Below are 23,045 nucleotides of genomic sequence, written 5' to 3'. Positions count from 1 at the left end.
TGAAACAGGCTACAATCCATGGAAATGGGAGATAAAATCAGTTGAAGAAAAGATGAAGACAGTTAAGACAAGTTGCCCCAATAGCAGCAGAAGTACTGAATTGACCTGAATAAGTTCTTCTTCATTTAGGCCCTGTGTACTTTACTCTATGGTCATTCTCATGATGAACATACAGTATAAGCAGAACACTCCCATCTACATGGTCTATCAAGGCTAATGGAGCAAAAGAACCATGAAATACACACAATTCTCTTCCTAAATATATCGGAGGTAAACAAAAATCCCTCCACATCAGCAGTGAGTTTACCTATCTTTTTATTATTACCAACAGTCACACATTTGTATTTAAGAACAATTTTCTTTACATTAAATATCTGAAATATCACAACATCTGCATTTCTTTTCAATAAACAAATTAAGCTAATCAAACACACTTTAATAGTTAATTTTTTTTTTTCCGAAGGATTGAAACCGGTGACAGCACTGACAAAAAAAAGGGGAAATGGCAAAAAAAAAACAGACAAGTCATTTGAATTTTTTTAGATGTTAGGTGCTATATTCATAAAGTCATGTCTTAAAACTGCAAACTTCTACTAAGATGAATCAATACATAAACCTCAGCCCAGGTCGTAATATTGACTGTTATCATACATTGAGAAATGCTTTGCACCGTCAGTCACTCTGAGGGAGTAATAACAAAAGTGCGAGAGTCTGCTGGCTGGGTTGTTCATTACTGGCTGTTCAGTCCTTGATCAGATGTTTGACAAGTGATTAATCAGACAGGCGGCCTCGGCGGGGCAACTGAAAGTTAATTTCCACACTTCTGTGAGTGGAGATGAATCTGAGGTGTGTGCAGGAGGGATAGCTGCCTTCGTCATGCTTTCAGGGTGACCTCTGGATACTGCCTTTACGAGGATTACATCCAGTCCGACAGCTCCACTCTTGTCTTCATTGTGCACCAGCACGCAGCGCACATCCGAGCACAGATGAAGTGTTAGGTCGTGGAAGTGTGTGCGGACAGGCTTCAGGCTGACAGAGTGAGGGTCAGGGTGAAAGACTGTATCCTCCTGCACCAGAGCAAAGTGGGTATCAGTAAGAAGAAGCTGGGCTAGTGGCTTATTGCGGGGTCGTGGGCTAATGCACACCCCTACAGTAGTGTACAGTAGCAGCTGCACCTCTCCCATGCTGAGACTCTCTTGATCCATGTTACAACGAAGAAGGTAAAGTAGATCAGCAAGAGTCTTGTGAAACTGGCAGCGCACCTTTAAACCAGCATCCAGCAGTAGGTCTGGTACATAGGTCTGCCAGTGGAGAGACAACTTTGTTAAGTCTCCATATAGCAGAGGGTGCTGAATGACCCTGCTGTCCCCTGGACAGATGTTACCAAGGATGGCACAGCAGAGCTCTTTGGTAAGCTTCTGGCTGTAGGTGTAGAGGCCCAGGACATGCTTCTCTGCTGTGCCCATCAAACACAGGCTTTGGCCTGCAAACCCAATCTGAATTTCCTTCAACTGCAGCAAGTCCAGATGATAGAACACCACCAACAGCCCGGAGTCAGAGGTCAGGGTATAGAGTTCAGAGTCCATCAGGATCAGAAGGGCAGGATGGGGCTGGGGTTGGGGTTGGCTGCACTTAGCTGCACTCAGCCAGTAGAGGGCTATAGTCTTCTGGGAGGTGCACAGTGAGTTGGAGATGACGGACTCTAAAGAGTCCTTCAGGTCTCCCAAGGGCAGGGACTGCAATTTCACAAGGGCATCAGGGAATTTTACCAGCATTTGACAGAAGATTTGACCATCCGCCTTTTTTACAGTCATCGAGTTCTCCAATGATCTGTCTACAGCTACATGGGTTACCTGTGGCTCAGTGCTGTTCTGTGCTGGGATCATTCCGTCTCCTCGTTTTTTGTCGCCTTGAGTCACATCCTGCTGTTGTGGCAATTGTACATCTGTGCTTCTCATATCGACTGTCCAGTTATCTTGGTTTAGTTGCAGATTGTCAAGCAACTCTACTGACTTGAGACAGTCCTGTGATGAGGAAGGTTTGGCGTTGGGGCTTGCATGGCACTGGGTCATCCGAGCTGCCTCCTCTGACTGAAGCTGTTGAGTTATCTCCGTATGGATGCGCTGTATGAGGGGTAGTTCTTTCACCATGGAAAATATGTGGCTATTGTTAACTAGAGAAAACACACGGCTCCCTTTGACCAGAGAAAGGAACTGGCTAGACTTGACTACAGACAGAACCTTGCTCTCCTTAACTAGAGAGACCACTTGACCCGACCAACGGGTCCGGACAGGTTGCAATCCCTCCTCCCTAATCTGCTGTAGTACTGCAGAGGAGCTCCAAAGGAGACGCCCTGCATCCTGGACAAGCCACAAAACCCCACTGACCAAAGAGCCCAGCCTCGAATTTTGAGTCACAATTGCCTCAATCTCTGCCTCACACACTCCTGAGATCACCTCAAAACCCCCACATTCATCCATCTCTCTGCAGCTGAACCCGTCCTCTAAGGTAGTGTTCTCAGGTGGACAGCAGGCTGCTGGGCTGCTGTGAGACTTTCTGGAGAGCTGAGAATGAGTGCTAGACTGTGGGAGGACAGCCGTGGAGCTTGTTCCTCCATTGCTCTGCAGGTGGGACATACTGCCTAATGAGCTCCCACCAGAGCCAGGTCTCCCCTTGTAGCAGTCAGCCACGACATCTTGGCTCTTGTTAGTGGTCCCCTTTGGCTTTATGCCACATCCATCACCCGGGCCCAGGACACTTGTCTGCTGGAGGCTGGCATCCCCTGACCAAACATCCTCTCCCTCATAACTTGCACCTCCAGCCCCAGGCTCAGCTTTTCTCCACAGCTTTTCAGACATGAGCTCTGGCCCTGATTTATGAGACGAATCCCTCTGCTGCTCCTGGCCATCCCCGGCGCTCAAGCCACCCTGCAGTGTGTGTCTATTCAACTCAAAACTACAGTGAGAGACAAGATATTTTCCATGGATGGCCTAATTTAAGGTAGGTAGGTGAGAAGACAAGGGGAACAGTGAGAAAATCAAATAAGATTTCATCAAGAGCAAATCAATAATCCTACTTTGTTATATTGAAGTCTCTTTTCTAAATTTCTGCCAGTATACATATATATATATATATATATTTATACACAGAATATCCATATATCAAACCACTATCAATCATTTGAACACAAAAGCCACATAGGAAAGTGAAGGAGCAACAATGCAAAAATATTTCTCAATGCAACATACTCTCACAGAAAGGGTGTCATTTTCTTTGCCCCAGCAGGAAAACATAACAGGGTTGAAAGATGCGCATAATAAACAAACGCAAAATGCTAAGGGGAAGCATTTCATGCCTCATAAAAATCACTACCTCAGCTGCATAGTGGCCCCATAGTCTCTTTAGTAAAACAAACCTTAGTGGAACACCATATTTTTCCATTTGTTCAAAACAAGCAAGTTAATGTTAATCTTTACGCTGAAAGTACTGATGTCTTACCGCTAATATCCTATTCTACTTGGCAGCACTACAAATATGAGTACATACCTTAATTTTGCATCGATTCGGTGATGCAGGAGCTAACAGTCCGGAGTAATCCGTCCCTGCAGTTGCCACATAAATCCCACTGAAAAAAAGACCGTTAAGATAGAATATGGAAATATTACATTTATTATTCCATCAGAAAAAACACACATACACGCTGCGTCTTGATAATGAGGTGGCACAATACAGCTGGGTTTATATTATAATACACAGTGCCACATTCCTTTGTTTTCAAAAGCAATTTAATTATTTGCTGCGGTGTGACACTGGAGACTTCAGTTTGTCAAAAGACAAGCCTGAAATAGCCCCCCCCCCCCCACATAAACGTGTATTAACATTGAAAACCAAACCGCACAAATGGCTGGATGAGATTAGAGCCACTCAACTAGCTGTGAAATTAAATAAAATCTGTGCATGTTGATTTGAGGATTTACATACAATCCTCTGCACTCAAAAGAGGCGAGAGTGGACAGAGATCAAATATGCAGCTCAGGATGATTCGGCAGCACAGTGACTTTAGTAGAGTTATTTAAAAGCAGGTTGACAAGAGGGCAAACGGTGGGACGCCTCAGGGAGAAGGACGAAGTGCACGTCCTTTTGACGATGAAAAAAAAAGTTTTTTCCAGATCCTGTGATCAAAAGAGAATATGGTCTGCCCTCTCTCCACAGATGAACACGAAGGCAAATAGAATGTGGCTTCTTATACTGAATTCCCTATTAGAGAGACCTGGAGCCTTTTTTATGCAAAGCATCTCTCACATGCAGAGGTTTACAGTGTTCTGGTGGTGAAGAGACAAAACTGGCACATAAACAATGGTGTCATTATCACCAATGCAAATAGCACAGCAACACTGTTCATCTCCCCTAACTTACCCATTGCCAGCCTCTGTCATCTCCGTCTCCTTTCTCTTCTCTCGTGCTCCCTGTTGATGCCGAGCCCTTCTGTGTTCTTCTGGAAGACCTTTGATGTCTCTGTTGCGTTTGTCTTGGACTTGCTGCCAATCTATCTCCTGGTTATGCGTCCCTTCTATCCTATCACATCACACATGCACACCCACACGCATACACAAATGGGCACATTTCAATACAACCCAGAGCTTTGAACTATGTTCACTGCGAATCACTGCTTTCAGAGCCAATAGGTTAGTAGGCAAGATCATTCTAGAAGCACTTTAGCTGGCCGGACTAGTCACATGTGGCACAGGAGCTGCTAGACTGATGGATGTTAACCAGTGTGAAAATGGCACTTGACATGAGGTTGTGATAACGGCCTGTCTGTGTTCAAAGAAGGCAAACAGTCATCATGCCACTTGGCTTTTTGGCCAAAGAAGAAAAGCACAGAGATGACGGTCAGTTGGGGGACTTTTAGAGCCAAGGTGGCCATTAAACGCTGCACAGGTCAGACATCAGCTGGCCTTTTCGTCGTTGGGAGCTCCAAGTTCGTTCCTGTTAGACTTGAAGGAGCAGCACTTCAGAGTGGCTTTGGCATTTAATAAAAGCTGAATAAGACACTATGACAGCTGGCTACACAAAACAAAAAGCACACACCGTGCCTGCTTGTATTATATTATCCATCTTGCATAATCATAGGCATTTTGCATGGTACACATCCAGGAAAGTACAATAGCTCATTTGAGTAAAGCTCATTTGACAATTACTTACACCGCTCTACATGCTAAGCTACTCTGAGCACATGGCATCAGAACGAGACGTGATCAAAATAAATCTGAGGCTGGAGGCAAATTGTCGAGAAAATGTGCTGCTTAAATTATTTCACGAGTCTGTTTGTATACTGATGCTTTACCTGAAATACCCATTTACTTCAATTTGTTAACTCATTATGCCAATTGTGCATACACATCACAACAGATGGGCAACATGAGGCTTTTCTGTACTTCAGTTTAGAGTCAAGGCAGTGTGAAAAACATTGAAGTATCAGAAACAGGCTAACATCTGGATATATATTAAAATGCTGTGCGTCCAGGTCAGATTGGTATTGTAACTAAACTACCACACTCACAAGTTTGAGATTCTGGAACAGGGCCCATGTACCTGCTGCTGATAGGCAGCTTTAGTGAACTGTGGGAAAAACCTGTCAAGCAGCTGCAGATCAATGCATGTAATCTTGTCTCCCCACACATTTGAATACAAATTATCTACTCTAGATATACAAGATAATTAAACAGTCTAAATGTCAGGTAAGTGCAATAAAAACTATTTCTGTATGTGGACAAGGAGGAGTCACCATGTTTCCGTCCTTCTCTACTGAAGGAGAGGTTGACAGTTGACAGTTGTCTGCTATTAACACTTCGGGACGTCAATAAAACACAATCCGTATGCTCCACCCGCCTTTAGCTCCCTCAACCAAACCTCATGTTTGACCTGGAATAATGAGGTACCAAATAAGGTACACCCACCATTTGACTGGGACTGTAGGTTACAAATTTCTCATTTGCGAATTACAGAAGAACATAAACATGTTGCCCACGCTCTTTACTGCGAAACCACATATTATACAATTTTCTAGCTTATAAAAATCAGCCCCTTGAAAGCGGTTGCTGTACAAAGGCAAAACAAAGCAATACAATGAAAATCAAGCAGAGTCATTTTGTTAAGTACTGACATTTGGCACTTGTTCAAGTAGAGGGGGAAGAGAAATATGATGAAGAGGGCTGCAAGCAACTGCCTGCAACTTCCCATTCATGACTGGGCCCAAGGCACAGGTGTCAATCACCTAAGCAGTGTCCCTGCCTGTAGAAGCAGTGGAGGATGTAGCATCAAAAAGGAAAATGATGCAGCTGCAGCTTTCCTGCTGTGACAAATGTGATGAAAATTTATTTTGAAGTTTGTGAAGCATATCATGCAATGATGTCACATTCTATTTTTTTTCTAGTGGGCTGAACTTTCAGAGCTATATTCTTCCAGGACATTCTGACACAATTTCTCCCCGGGTGTTGACTACCCACTTAATTAGAGAGTTGTTTTAAACACTCCCTTGCTGCACTCTCCACTGCATGACACAATGTATTTGAGGGTGGCATTTTACATTTTTCCCCACCTTTCCTCACAGGAGTGCTACCATGATTTATGACTTTGATTTGGTCAATGTCTATGTCACCTATGAATGCTGCTCAATAAGGAGGGACACTGGAGAATTGGGTGGAGTGGGTTTAGCAATGTCCGTGTCACAGTGCGTCAAGAGGTGTTACACATGTCTGCATAAAACTCACCCTGGATTTTGCCACACCGCCCTTGGCAGATTCTCAGTAGATTTGGACATTTCAGTCAAGGACAGGCAGAAGGCAGAGAGCAGACCATTCTGGAGAAAGAATGAGACAATACTGGAATAAATCCTGTAAAAAAACATAATGTACATAAACTCTTTAATTACAAGTCACAGAACACATCCTAGGGGATTATTGAAGAATCGTTCTGATATTCTTCTGCGTGTTCGTTTGTGGTGAATCAAGAGGAAAAGATGAGGCAAAGATGAACTGGAATCTTCAGAAGAGCTTTACTGGAATAAGACCTTGGACAGCGCTGGTTCCAACTCTCGCATGCATCAAAGAAGGACAATCAAATATTTCCTTGCTTCCCTATTTATCCCGCATATACAGGGCGTTTACATTATATTCTAATTCACTGATGACAATGTAGTTTAACTGTTATCTATTGGTCAGACAGCTTCAAGAGGGGCAGGGCTAAGATTCAAATCTGAGGGATGAACAGATGTCTGTGGGGGAAAGTAGAATACTCTTTGTGTAAATTAAAGAACAACAGTATAGTGTAATTAGCCCTTTGATCTGAAGAAGCTCCGCCTGACTGCCCGTCCATGCGAACCCCCTCTCTTCCCTCTTCCTGACCACAGATGTTTGAAGCTTTGATAAAGTGATACAGTGACCTCTTCACCTATTGGCAGATATGTGTTATCTAGCCCTCCTGGAGAGAGACGCTGTAAATGCTCGTATGTATTACTCCATCTCCAGACTTTCCCGGGGCCAGCCATTTGGTTACTTGTACTATATTAACCTCAGTTACTGCATTTACTTATATGTGTGTTGACATTATTTGTTATATTCCAACAGGATCTATTATCTGAGACAATCAAAGATTAGATCAAATAGCATGAGAGTTTTGTGTACAACTATAATGAAAGAGTCAACCTGTATGACAAATGATGACTTCATGCAGTTCCATATAGGTACAGCACACATGCCGTTTCTGGGTAATTTCAGATATACACTAAAAACAGGCACTGCATTGCAATTTAAAATTAGTGAAATGGACTATTTTAAAGTGATGTGTCCTTTAGACAACAGTTCCTGCAAGAGCCTGCATACTTTCAGTCTGAATACAGCACATCTTATTTGAAAATCATCGTTAAAAATAAATAGCAATCTTCCAGGAACCAATGTGGGACCTTGATGTCTGTGCTTTACTTAACTGTAACAGCAAATTGCAATAATGGAGTGAGCAGAACCAAGTACAGCTGTGTACATGAAGCCATTTTACAACATAAAATGGTATATATAGTTTTGCTTGGACTGCAATTAAGGCAACAGATGATTCATAGATTGTAATCAAAACACGGCAGGTGAGGGTATGCATGCACACACTCCATGCAGTCACTGTAAATCTACGTTTTGAGTAAATCAACCAAAAATCATTTCACATATTTAGGTCCTTTATCCAGACTACACCAACCGATATGTGAGGACCTACATGTAAACATACCAACTAGTCTGAGATTATGTGATTCTAAATAAATCCATCCATCCAAATCCATTTGCAATCAGTAGTTTCCTAACCTGTGTAATCCAATTAGTCTTGTAAATTCAAACATTGGAATCTAATAATGCAATCCACGTCAAACTCCACGTGGCAGCCTACATCACAGTACAGACAGACACAAAACACTACAGAAAAAATAACTTCTATTCTCATACTTCTACATTTATTTAGGGTTACACCAGCAGAGCTTCTCAAAAAATACTTCATGTACAACTTTTTCAGAAAGAAAACTCTGAAGAGTGAAGTGAAGAGTTCAAAAAAGTAATTCCACTTAAGGGGAAAATAACAAGAGGCTGCTGCAAGACGGAAGGAAATCAGCCAGTTTTGAAAGGAACTGCACCTGACCCGCTGTCGGGCAGAGAGGAGAGATTTTATAAGTTTGAAACAAGTTCATAACGTGTAGACAACGCTTTTTGTGAAGCAGGTAATCAGACGGAGGGAGCGGTGGAGTTTCAGCAACACAGAAAGCTGACAGTTTGCAGTAACAACACACCGTGCCAATAAAGAACTAACATCTACTCTCAGCATAAAGCATTGCTGTGTATATATGGTGTTAAAAGTTTGATATGAAGCGTGAGTCATGGTTCAACAAGAGTACTTTCCGCTCATAAGTACATGAATCACAAGCACAAGATACAATATGGAATTCGGGGAGCATCTAATCTCAAAGAGTGTGCACACCAATGTTACATTTACAATCTAATCTAAAACACAAACATTTCCTTGCCATTGTGACTCACATAAAATGAGAATTTTCCACTTTCTACAGTCAGATTACGCTGGTGGTATCATGGGCACATATGAACCATGCAGCAGAGTTTGTAGCCACACACACACACAAGCAAAACACACACAATCAATTTATGGACACTACTGGATTAGGTTAATCTCTGATAATCTTTAGGGCCATAGTTGGGGCGTTGTTGTATTGGACAACCTTATATTAAAAGATGTTGCTATTTAGAGCAACTGGATTGCACTGTATCTAATTTACTAGTCACTACGTTTACATACACCTCAAAATATAGTCAAGCCCTTTAACTTCATATGCTTTGAAAGGCAATAGAGCTTGCGTAATTATTTCTATTTCATTTGCATTCATTGTTCCCTTTTGTAAACACCAGACATGTTTGTAGCAGTTTTTACCTTGCGTTTCTCTCCGAGCCGGGCAGCTTCAGCCGGGTGATTAAAGCGGAATACATTTCCTTTCCCCAGCTGTATGATAGCACCTAGATGCGACAGAATAGATTAAGCATGAGCAAACTGTTATATCACCAACCCACAGATTAGCTCAACGTTTACTACTTGCTATAAATCCAATATTGAGAAGTGGATTGTACTGTAAGACTGGCAAACCCAAAATAGGTTTCACAAGAGATGCAAGTGACAGTAATGGGGCTGAAACCTGCCATGCTTCCTTTGGAAGTGTGGGATGCTATCCATCATGCGTTAAATAGCAGAGGAGCAATTCACTTTGGCCATGGGAATCTTCCTGTCAATGTAGGTGCTGCATTGAACCGTCTCTGCACCGAACTTTGTGGAAACTTGACAAATGGCAAAAGTTCTCCTCCACTTTCCTCTGCTTGGGTAGAGTGAACAAATTACCATGAAGAACCCAATCTGCAATATGACTGGCACTGACCTAGACCAGGGAGGTGAATCACCAGAGGAAATGGTCTCGGGGAGACTTGAAAAGTCTTGTAAAGCCATAGAATTGAAGTGATATTAGGGTTTATATATCAAACTAGAGCTCATATAGCCACAACCACAGATTTTCTAGGTCTCTCCGTTCTCTTCTCTCAGCACAGCAAATACTAATCTAGCTAGTACTAATGACTTCTGACGAGTGACAAAGCACCTGAGAGGGCAGCCTGATTACTATCATTTGTTCAAGAAAATAGCTTCATGCAGCCATTTCTGAAGGGGATATTGGATAAATTGAAATGGTTATAGAAGAGACTGGCATGGCTGAGCCTTATGCTGGTTCTGCGCGCAGGGTTTATCTCTCTAAAGCAAGGCGAAAGTGATGAGGAGGAGGTCAGCACCAAGCCGTGGCATGCGGAGTATGCTCAGGGGGGCAGGAGTTCCAGAGCGGTTCGGCTCCGTCCTTTGAAAGGTTAATGCTCTGGTCCACTTCAAACTTGTCGGCCCTATCAACTCCCATCTGCCAATTAAATGGAGGGCCTGGGGCTTTGTCTGAAGCTTCAATCCAGGGTCTCTCGCCCTTGAAAATGTTTAGTAAGAGAAATGGCATCTGCCCCGTAGAGTCATATTCACAAACCATTCATGCCTTGAGTGCACTGCTGTGGGAGCGCCAGAGACATGAAGTGGATTTCATATGCAGATGCAGTGATCTCGTATAGTCGGAATGCCAGTTTAAAGTATACACCTGCACAACCACATGCAATTGCCCAACAAAAAAAGAAATACTGGCGAATTTTGAAATCAATTTATGGACACTACTGGATTAGGTTAATCTCTGATATATACCCCATAGTTGGGCGTTGTTGTATTGGACAACCTTATATTAAAAGATGTTTCTATTTAGAGCAACTGGATTGCACTGCATCTAATTTACTAGTCACTACGTTTACATGCACACAATACTCATCTCATTCATCTGAATGATGATTTTTGATGACATACTATTGCTTTTTTGCACCGACTTTCCTGGAGTTATTTATTCACAGAACTTATATTCTTAGTATTAGGACACTTGATCCTATTTATTTAACTTTTAATATTTCCTATTACTGCATTTATTATTAATTGTTCCTACATGTATCTGAAATATGGTTACATGATACTGCAGGGTACCATGTTCTGAACTACACAGTATCAGGGTCATTGTGGTGCTGTTTGTTGTCATTGATGTGTATACCATCCTTTTATGGCTGTGGCACGGGTGAAGAGCCCAAGCCAAATTTCCCACTTGTGGGACAATCAGGTTTATCTTGATTTTACCGTCAATCTGTACAATGCTGTTGAAACCATTCTTCCCCTATTTTATGGCACCTAATGAATGAAGCCCTACAACTGGTCCACTCAGAACAGAGGGCCTTTATCAGCCGAGCCAAAACAAACCAATTATTTATTTTTTTTAATTCAAGCATGTAAAAACAAATGAAATCATGGAAAAAAAAATTTAAAGTTAAAAGCCATAACTATGTCAACATATGGCATAATACAGTATGTTACATTTTGGTTTTTTCGAAAGTGACCAACTTAAACTATGATGTGGTTAAGAATCCAAGAAGAATTCAGAGGTTGCTCCAAAGCAATCACAAAATCATTAGCTTTAGCACTAATTCGACTGATCTTTTGTCCATAAGGACTATCGGGTGTATATCAGCTTTATACAAAGCTTACCTTGAGTGAGCTGGCAGGGATCCGTTACCACTGTCCCATTGACCGCACACAGAGCACCATCCCGTGGGATCAGATTCACAGTCCCAGCACTGTTCTCAAGCATACAGTGCTCAGTCAGGAGCCCAGGACCATGAAGCACTGCATACAAAAAACATTTCAAGCCCTATTGATAACACAACAGGTGTACTGTTCAGAACCCAACTCCTGACTCACCAATATCCAGACACCTTGATGTTTCATCAGTCCCGATCACAGTTCTGCCCTCCTATAGCAAATGAAGGGGTATAATATGTTTGCTACTTGTTTGTCAATCAGATAACTCTGATAAGTGGACTCATGAGGCCGCTTATTTCTATGAAAGAGTGTATGGATTACATAAATGCTGTTCACTTTTATATAATAGAGGATGATGCCAGAGCTGAGCAGGTCTTCATCAATGCCTATGAGGTGAGGTAGCTGGCAGTCCAGGACCAGTCCACTCCCCTCCTTCCTCAGAGCGACAGCCTCCTCCTATGGGACACAGAAGAATATAGCATGGGAAAAATCCCTTCAATAGCCTGCAGCTGATGGTACATTATATAAAATAAAAATGCTGACAGACATTTAATGGCAACCAGCAGAAAACTAAATTCTTTATGACTGCTCTCCCTTGCCTGAAGGCCAAGCAGAAAAATAGTGGCGTCCCAACCATGTGTCGCCATGAAGCAGTAGCGTGGCTAACGGCAAGAGAGACACCATAAATCATTCAGATTATCATGGATGGAGTCAAACTGAACATTGTGTTCATCGAGCGAAGCAGACGCAGTGCCACCACCCACACACAAAAAATGTATATACCATGCGCCATTGCCCTGAGTGATACTAAGCTATAAACACTGTGTGTTGCTACTAAAATAAAGTACGTCAACTTTACAAGCAACAAACTTCAGGTAGTGTATGCCATCTATATTGTGGCATTATATGCAAGGTCACATTAAAGTGCATTTGTTGTGTCTTACTGAAGAGGAATCATGCCAGCATAACCACAGGAAACAGGGGATAAATTAATCATAAAAACTTTTCCCTGGGGTATTTTAAACATCTCTCAATGAAAAATTATACATATTCACAAAATGCCCTGATAATGAAAATACTTCAATCTCCATATTATACTGACACACGACACACTGATTGATGCTGCCCCTTAGTGGCCAAGCCAATCACATATACAGAAACAATAGCTTCACCTCAACTCAAAAGTCAGACTGAAATTTAATGTCATAAAAAACCCATTTTGCTTGTCCTGTATGACTGTAAATACTTATAAATGTTTTTAATGGCGTTTCAATACATCCACAGAAATGTGATAAGGAGAGAAATTGATTTAATCCATGCGAGCACAGGACAGCTGTACTTAAACTTCTGATCGGTTCCATACAACGCTTCACTGCCTGCAATGATTGGCACTGAGGAAATGTAAAAGCATAAATCGCACTGCCTTACAGCATGCATCTGGTACGGGGAGATGTTCATTTTATCTTTGTATGAAATGCAATTTTGTATTATTTTTATATCCAGCTTCACTAAAAGGAATGGGGTTAAGCTTCAGAAAAGCCTAGACAGGCCGCAGACAAACTGACTCCAGCAGTCCATTTGTTAATTTTCCAATAAGAAATTGAACACTCACACGCATCCGATGACCTGTGAGTTTCCAAAGACATGCTGAATTAAGCCATAAAAAGAAATTAATCTCTGAGGGCAAGTGTTTAAGGCCAACATCCTTTGCCTTTGGGGGCACGAGATGTCGATCAATAACTGTCAGTCTGTCCAAGTATGAGTAGCTCGAAAATCTTTCTCACTTGTATGGATTATTTAACGCGCCTCTCCAAGAGGCAGACCAGAAAATCTTACATATGGAGGCGATACTTTCCTCCCTTTCATCGGCCTCCTGGTCTAACTTGTATGGATCGGACTGTAAAGTGAGAGACATGTCCACCATCACCTCGCTCATTGGCAGCTGTGAGACTGGAGAAATCCTTTTTCTAATGAAGAGGGAGAGGCATCGACCACAGCCCCCGTACTTAATTAAAAGAGATTTTTCAGACTTCATTAGAAGTGAGACGCAGTCTGGCAGATTAATGCATTTTGTCACTTCCCTCTGACACCAGAAAGAGATGAGATCCTCTTATTGTCTCCTCACATTCACACATAGCAGAGAAACTTGCTCCATACCACATCAGTCAGTTCACTGTGAGGCAGCTGGTGAACATACTGTAATTAGCTGTGGCCAGGACCAGCAGCCAGGCTTGGGCAGCATGTAGGCTCCCATTAAAAGCCATCATCTGTAGTCGGGTGGAATTTTTAATGGATTCACTCAGCGCTTTGACAGTTCAGGTTCTCCACTTGGTTAATATGCATAGCAGAACATTGCCTTACTAAACCGACCAATCATCCTTTCCTGGCTGCCCATTAGCCTCGTCAACACCGGTCGCAAGAGAATACATCAGCAGGTATCCTTTGTTTAGAGGAACAACTTCTGCATTTGTATGGCTTGATTGATTGGAGTTATTTAAATCCTCAAATGGTTGTTCTGACAAATTTAAAACTAATGCTGCAAAGTGAGGCCAGGGAAATAACAATGACGCATCATGAAGAATCAGTCAGTCTAGATCTGACAAGCAAACGAAACCAATTTGACGACAATGATGAGAATTGAGCTCTTAGCAATGCAATGAAAAGCAGGTCACTCAAACACTTTCTAAAAAGCAGCCAGTTAAAGGGCCAGCTTGGGAAAGTGTTTGAACTGAACAGGAGTCTCATTCATATTTCAGACAAGTTAAAAGAATCACAATAAAATCACTGCCAGATTAAATCTATAGGCTGTGAAAGGCAATTACAGAGCCATCTTTCAAAAGACATGAGGTTCGTGAAAAAAAAAGTGAACCTATAAAGGTAAAATGCCAAAATATGATGTAGAACTTCTTATTTTATGTAGCAAATTGACTTTAAACAGAACAAGGCTCAGGGCATGTGAGGTTTCTTTCTGCTGATTTTGGCAAGTTCAACGCTTGGAGAATACAAACACGCAGAGGATCTGTGTGTAACTGTGCAGTGGAACAATATCACTTTACCCTCTACCTGCCATTTATTGCTCTTTCAATCTGTTGCTTTCTCTCTCTGGTAAGAGGCTGCTCTGGAATCCATTTCATATTAATTACTTCCTCTTTCCCACATGCCCTGTAACCAATCTGGAACGCTGACGATGAATAACTTTGCATTCCTAACCTGCTTTGAATACAGAATTCACATTCTGTTTACGCCGCTCTTGGTCAGCTCGTCTCCTCGCGACCATAAAGAAAAGATCAACCTCTCAGCAATAGAATTATAACATAACTGACAAACATGTGAGACTTAAGACTTGAAGAACAATCAAGTCATATGTGAAATAGAACACTACACACATTACTGGCATTATTGGCCTCATACAAAAGTACCTTCAGTAATAGACTCATTCCTCCCAGGTGTACTACTGAACGCCATAGGAAATCCTGTCTCCCTGTGGCCATTGGACTCGGTGGGGACATAGGGATCTGAGCCTCATTACATTACATTACGATCATTTGGCAGACGCTTTTATCCAAAGCGACTTACATTACATTACCACCCTTCGCAGAGGGGGGAGCAATTGAGGGTTCGGTGCCTTGCTCAGGGGCGCCTCGGCAGGGGCTCGAACTGGCAACCCTCCGGTTCCCAAGTGGAAGCTCTACCCACTGAGCCACTGCCTCCCCCCCACAACCTGCTTCACTGTCACTTTATAGCATATCACACTACACGTTGCTGTATAGCAGATATACACACGTGTATGCTGTAGTTGTATAGATTGTAATTACTCATACCTCACAGTCAGATGCACATTTGCACTTTGTAACCTTGTCGTCCTTATGTACTTATACTGTCATGTACTGTTCCCCCATTGTATGTACTTCGTTCCCCCTATTGTGTGTACTTATTATCTACTTGCATTCTTGTACGTTTCTTATTGCACTAGTTAGGTGATTCCTGGTTCTGGGTTTCATTCTGCACTGTAACTGTTGCACAGTAATTTCCCTCGGGATAATAAACTTTCATCTTATCTTACACAATAATTTAAAACATCTATTCATGTGCAACAGGGGATACATGAGCAAAGACACCACCTTTAACATATCTCACCATTGCATGCAGGAATTCCACTCATCATTTTTCATCCCAGGTGGCATGCAAATGCACAGGAAGACAAATGTCAAATCCATAAAGTCACTCATCAAGCACTGCCATACAGAGGTAAGGAAACGTCGGTGTGCCTGCTGCCTTTTAGCTTAGGTGTTACACTGCATCATAGCATACGTCTCCACGTGGTCAGGCTCAGCCCTAAATAAGGCTTCGTGCCCACAACTTCAGTTCTGCCAAGAGAGACGGACCATTTTAGAATAAAGTCATCTCCCTTTTAACATGTACACAGATTTACAACACAGTCGCTGTAATGATTCTGTCGGTCAGAAACAAAAGTGCCACATTTCGAAAATCAAGACCTCTTAATTAGAAGCAGTCACAGCTGCTAACGAGTTCCAGTATGCTGTTATGAATAAAGGACTGTCGAGCCAGTAAATGTCACTTGCTAACAACCATACAGAACAGAATGTCAATTACCCAGCATACAAACACATAATTGACATTCATGTACCGCATATTCAAAAACCTTACATGATGATGCAATTCAAAGCAGTTCCATTTAGAGATTTCCAGTATTATGTATAAAGAATAAATATATTCTAAGACATACAGTATATTATGTCTTATTCTATAATTACTTGCGTTTGCTTCATATAACCATTTTCTTTTTGACTAATGCATTTGCACATTATGCCATTGCAAAAGACCATACAGTCTTCTGGTCTTATGCTTATCTTGTGCTACAGGTTTGTGTTATGCTATAGGTTTATGCTATATTGTTTTTACACATGATTTGATTGCTCATGTATGTTTTTTCTCATTTTCTTATTCTCATTTCTGTTGCTGAACCTATGAAGGCGCAAACCAAGAACCTCATTGTATTAGAAAGCAGATTGCTCAGAGTGCATATGACAATAAAGTTCTTAAATCCGATACCAAGAAGTATTAGATTTAAGAACTTTATTGTGCGTCTGTGTGGGTATGTTTGTATGTACAGTTACTACAGGTTGACCTGTACGTGCTACACTTACCTATTCTGAGACAAATTCCAAAAGTAATAGCCTCATATCTAAGTCAGCACAATAATTATAGATTAATATAGCCTGTTAGTTGAAATCCTTGCAGAGACCACTGGATGACATGCACCTTTGTCCAGCATATACAGTATAATTAATACATGATGTCACCTACACTTTTCACGACTGGCATGCTTCACAGTTTAATGCATAATGCAACAGGCTGCTTGGCTGGATAGGATGAGCCCCAAACAGATGACATTTGGTGTCACTTGGGAGGTTAGTCACAAATTTAGTGAGTGTTCAGCGTAAACTTTGGGCTTGCAAACGGGGACATTTTGGGTGGGTGGCTGTGGGAATAGATTGTGTTATGATGCTGCCACCCTGCCCATGAGAAACCATATGCGAGGGGAGGAGAAGGCACGTCTGTTCTGCTTCTCTCTGTCCGACTCCCCAAACACCTTCACATATTCACGTCAGGACCGTTACAATAATCCAGAAAGACACTGGGTGCCATTTCAATCCAAATACATAGAGAATTTAATTTGAGTGCCAGGTTGACTCTCTACTCCCTACACAGCTTTGTGAAAGACATAACTGTTCACAAGACTTGCAGTGACACCTGCTGGCAGAATGTCTGTACTGCAAGCAGACGCATCAAAACCTACTGCTGGAGGCTTGTTGGCTTGTTGCTCGTTTAAATTACTGACCTTAGCAAACTTGTGTACTTTGTGACGGCATATTTTAAAGAACTGCCAAATGTATGCCAGCTCAAGTTTGGTTCAACTGATACATGCCCGATATTGGCCAAATCTGCTTTTTGGGTTGCATGTAATGACAAAAAAGTAACTGTTCTGACATTGAATCAGGACACCTAATACTTTTAGCCTGGAATAAATAGATTAAGACCAATTCTGAAAAAAAGTCTGATTTAAAATAGAAGCATTTTCTTCAAGTTCTTTCAATATTAAAATAATATAATTAAAGGACTTCAAGTGATGACAAGTAACAATGTAATGGCCCTATAACATTGAAAATAAAGGGAAAAAGCAAAGCAGCAATGTTAGATTTATTGTTCCAGATAAGTCATTTCCCATTTAATTTTGAGGAATGAGTTGAATTGAAAAATGAATTCAAAACGTGGATAAATTACCTGCAGAATATTTTGCGTTTCACCCCATTTGTCGGTCCACTCCTTGGTCAGTGCGTGAACCTGGAGGGGTGGAGATGACAGATGTCTTAGTTAAAGAAGCAGAAGGGAAAAAAGATGTATATTTTTCGGGAGGACTCACCTTTGCTTCATTCTGATGCAGCTCCTCCTCCTCCACCCTCATAAAGGAAGATGGCTCACGGGACGCCTGAAATGGTGGTTAAACAAAAAAACTTGAATACTCTTTACCAAGTATAAAGATGAATAATATTGTCCACATAATGTACATCTACTGCATATTGTGGTACGTTTACTTATCAAGAGTGTGCAAAACCTGTATGGCTTCTTCTAGCAGCTTTCGGAGCCTGGTTATCTCTCCCTGCAGCTCCTTGATGACCTTAGTGCTGCCCTCTTCGTTCACTGTAGGAGAGTTCACTATGTTCTTCGCTCGGCTAGCGTAACGCAGAGTACTCAGTGTCTCCCCGTAGTTCACATCAGCAGGAGAAATGGCTGTCATCACATATACACAGTACAGTAACATATACAGGTTGAGGAGGAGTAATGGGATAAGTCATAGAAAAGAAAAAAGGAGGATTGTGCGACTCCTCAACCCTCAAGAGCTGATAAGACAAAACGACTGGATACACTTTCTGGAAATGGCCTGAAATGTCATATGTCAGCAGCGTTCAGGTTTACATACTTGCTATCATAGTAGTTCTGGAATTTCCACCCAGGCTGTCTTTTAGAAGCCATGTCAGCACAGAGTCTCTGTAGGGAATGAAGATCTGCTTCTTTTTTGTTGTTTGTCCACCCACGTTAAGGTCAGCTGGTGGTCACAGAGTGAAACACTGACTTAGAAGCTGGATGTTTTTTTTTTTATCTCAAACTATTACAGAACCATTTTGAAAGCCTGAAGATCATTGCTAAATCATGCAAAAACAGATCATTATAAACCACAAAACTTACCATTTTGCATTAAGGGCCTCAGGGTCACCAGTTCCATCATTACCATTTCAGTTTAGCCATCATTTTATCACAACAAAAGTCATTTCAGCCAAATCACAAAAATAACCCAGAATGCTACAATAAAGATCTATTTCAATAGAGGTGAAACAACTCTACAGTTGACTTAATGAGGCCGCTGCAAAGGTTAAAGTAGGTATTCATTATACAATATTGAGCCAATCGGCTCAATAACAGCTGTGGATGTGATGTCAAGGTGCACCAGTCAATCTGTAACCATTTACCCAGAGCAGAGATCACGCTGCCAAGGGTGACCAGGGATTTGTTGATGTTGGCACCTTCTTTTAGCCTTGTGCCTGTAATGTGGGTGGCATCAGCCCTCTCACTGCCTGCCAGGTCCACCAGGTGGATCTTACTTAGTGTCTCACATGGCAAGTCTTCATCAAACCAAACCTGGAATGGAAAACAATTCTGTGCAATTGTCATTTAGTTCAATGGAAGCAACATCACGGAGGAGAATAATATATATATATATATATATATATATATATATATATATATATATATATATATATATATATATATATAAATAAATAAATAAATAAATAAAGGGAAATATAAATAAATAAAAAATGACCCTATACTAGCAGTTCTAAGAGTTTTCAGGTTAACATCAACTCATCAAAATTCCAAGCCAACACTGCAACATGTGGCATTCCAGCAGGGAGGAAACAGGTTCACCTGAGTGAAGCTGATGGTGAAAATGGCATGGGAGCGGCTGCTGACGTAATTCATGCCTGTGCTGGCTATGGTTCGGTTGGCATTCCCAAAAATGATCATCTCCTCCATGTCACTGTGGTTGTGTACCAAGTGCCTGGAGAGATCTTGACACATTTGTGTCCAATTTCATTATGGCATTCTGTATCTCATCTCAAGTCAGATCATGTATATTCGAAGCGGGATGGAAAGGTGAATTAATTAATGCCTTACTCTCTACATAGGGTCCAAACATGGGGTGTTCTCTCACTCTCAAGCCTCCACCATCTGTGTGTGCTGTTCTCTTCTTGAGAAGATCCAGCACCCGTTCGTTGTATATCTCCAAATAGCTGGTGCAAAGACAGAAATGCAAAGTTGAACAGCAAATATTTTATAAATCTACGGAAACAAATCAAGGTTTTTCACGGTTGTGTGTATGAGAACCGAACAACTTGTAAACCACTATAATAAAATACTACTACTACTATTTATAATGATAATCTCAGAATTCACCTGGGTCAATACCAAATTGCACCACTATCATGGGATACACGTGCCAGTTAACTTCTGGAGAAAACCAAACAGATTTTGAATGCCCTCTCTCGCAATGTTAAAAGAGACTTTGTAAAATCCACCCTTCCACCATGTTTATTCAAATTCATTTCACTTTTTGAGTAGTGTGTGTGTGTGTGTGTGTGTAAGTGTGAAAACAATCGTAATGCAGGTAAAAGCATTGCGACATTGCATTCAACACATCACAGTAAGGTCAAACGGTAAAATTTCTGGCTACATTTTAAAAAATCATCCAAATACTATCACAACAATCTATTTGTTCTGGATTTGTTTGGTCTCATTAAAGTATGCACCAAGCTAATTAGTGCCCCTCTAACTAATAAATATCAGAGATGTCCAGTATTCAATATCCAAGTTAGCATTTGTGTCTGTCATGTTATGATGCTGCTTCTCCCTAATAAAATGTTATCAAATGTCGACACGTTTTTGAATGATGAAGTGATGAAATGATCAATCATGCCAAATATTTACAGTTCGCTAGTTCTTAACCATAAAAAGGTGAGGTGTAGTTTGGTGACCCTTACCTGACCTCTGTATGGAGGGACACTGTACCACTCTTGTTTCTCTGAAGTATCTCATCAAAAAAGCCTTCACAGATTCGTGGGATTAAACCTTTATCCTCCTGGCACGTAGTAATAGGAGACATCACGTTAAGACACCTCATTTAAGAATACCACTGTACTTTTAAAAGGACAAATACATTTTGCTCCAATTATTTTCTCCTAATTTAGATGTCTTTTGATGTGCATTAACCACAACTCAGCACATGCAAAGACTGCTGATCAACACAAACAGCTCATCTGATTGTCACTGAAGCATGAAAGCAATTCCTCTCCGAGCTGGGCAGCTTCTTGTTTTAATTACAAAGTAACAGATAGTAGGCATTAAGAGCCATATACAATTATCCAGGATGTTTGTCAGCAGCTCTGCTGATGACCTTGAACACGTCTCCCAGTGGAAAAGAAAATATGTTATTAGTAACGTTAAATCTCCATTGCTGTGGAAGGTGTCTAGAGAAAGAAGGCAGATTGCTGCCATCACTGTAGTTTCTGATGAGTGGGGAAAATGTGTGGCGATTATATTCATGCTACATTAGTAGTACAGGGATATTTTCTGTGCAAGCTTTATAGTGTTGTGACATTTTTGGTGCTGATGATGATGCAAACTTGGGTAACCTGGTTACCTTTTAATTTAACTGTAACCTTAGGAAATCCATCCATGACATGTGCAACATATGCTGTAGAAGCTGTATAGCAGGACTTACATTGTGCCCCATCATGGTGTATGATTTTCCTGAGCCTGTTTGGCCATATGCAAACACACAAGCATTGAAACCTTCAAATGCAGCCTTTAAGACATCAGACCCCAAGTCTTGAAAAATCTGAAATTGAATAGGATCATTAAAGTAAGATGTTAAAGAATGTTAAAAAGCACCATTCGTTTATGTCTTTGTTGCAATTATAGACTTATGGGCAAAACAGTGCAATACATTTCTGAACAGTTTCATACATACAAATTGACAACAAATAAGTCAGAAAAAGGGGGGAACAAAATGGTACTATAAAAAGTTCTGTGAAAGAGGTGTGTGTTTACTGATAGACTCCATAGTACTAGAAAGCTTCGCAAAAATAAAGTGTTGGAAGTGAAACAGAATGGTAGGGTGTTGAAAGAGTTCAGATACCTTTTCCTGGGAAGCAAAAGCGAGGCTTCCTCTGTCAGTAGAATCATATGAAAAGTCATAAGTAAATATCTTCCCCTTGTCCTTCAGTTTATCACCTCCAATGGGATTAGATGAAGGCTAGAATTGAAAAACACAACATGACAATCTTAAAATTCAGGGGATTGCATTTTAACATTATAACATATTTAATTCTGTGGTAAATACCTGATAAATCGACGTGGAATTTCCATTAATCTGAATTATTGTCTGTGATGATAATTGCTTTTCTCTGTGAAATATTAATGTGGTCAGTTGAGCACTGCTACTAAACTGCGGCAGGCACATTCACTAAATTGGGATAATGATAACTTCAATAGGGTGATCTGACTCCTGTACAATACCTTTTGTTCAGGGGTCGGGCACGGACAGCAACACGCACTGAAGCCATGACATAATCAAATTTAGGCAGATTATGAACCTAATTAGCAGCTAATCCACCTCTGGTACACTACACTGCCTCTGTTGTCCATTGTTTGACGACTGCCTTAAATCTGTGTCACTCACATTACTGCAGCCTTCTTACCTCCTAATTAGCTCACCTGTGGCCTATCCACACTTTCTTCATTTGGCACAATGCACAAACTAGCCACTAGGGCTCCATGGGCCCTTAGATAAGTCAGAGAAAAGTATTATTTGTATATTTTTGTATGTTTTCAACAGTGTTTGTTACTTGGTGGTAGGTGTGTGTGTTTGTTTGTTTGTTTGTTTGGAAGTTTCTCAAAACTTCCTTATAGAACTTGGTGGATCCAAATAAATAAAATATTTATCCCATTTGGAGCCAGACATGGATTTGATTAACTATATGACTGGACAGGGGTATACATTAAAGTAATTGTAGTAGTTCGGTAACAAACGGGCAGAAACATGCAATTACGAACGTAGGATGGGATACAGAGATACCAATTTTATTTTATTTTTTAACGTTAGGTTTTTATCATATAACAGATTTACTGTTGTATAGGCTCACTGACCA

At 41.1% G+C, this 23,045-nt stretch overlaps 1 protein-coding gene across 1 annotated transcript; it reads right to left on the bottom strand.

Moving 5' to 3' along the window:
• Positions 1-672: 672 nt before the first annotated feature.
• On the bottom strand, positions 673-22,637 carry kif16bb (kinesin family member 16Bb). Its single transcript, XM_076165775.1, is given in 20 exon segments — positions 673-681; positions 822-2,990; positions 3,547-3,625; positions 4,417-4,575; positions 6,774-6,862; positions 9,481-9,563; positions 11,704-11,841; positions 11,917-11,968; positions 12,094-12,213; positions 18,064-18,123; positions 18,203-18,239; positions 18,354-18,570; positions 18,761-18,886; positions 19,308-19,476; positions 19,765-19,907; positions 20,014-20,129; positions 20,877-20,974; positions 21,617-21,733; positions 22,034-22,150; positions 22,629-22,637. Coding segments are annotated over 20 exon segments (4,107 nt in total).
• Between the last annotated feature and the right edge of the window lie 408 nt (positions 22,638-23,045).

Source organism: Genypterus blacodes, unplaced genomic scaffold, assembly GCF_046128005.1.
Source record: "Genypterus blacodes isolate CSIRO-AG114 ecotype Tasmania unplaced genomic scaffold, CSIRO-AGI_Gbla_v1 ptg000012l_1, whole genome shotgun sequence".
Taxonomy (NCBI): Eukaryota; Metazoa; Chordata; class Actinopteri; order Ophidiiformes; family Ophidiidae; genus Genypterus; species Genypterus blacodes.
Note: the sequence above shows the minus strand (reverse complement) of the source record. Positions and strands in the feature narration are given on the sequence as shown.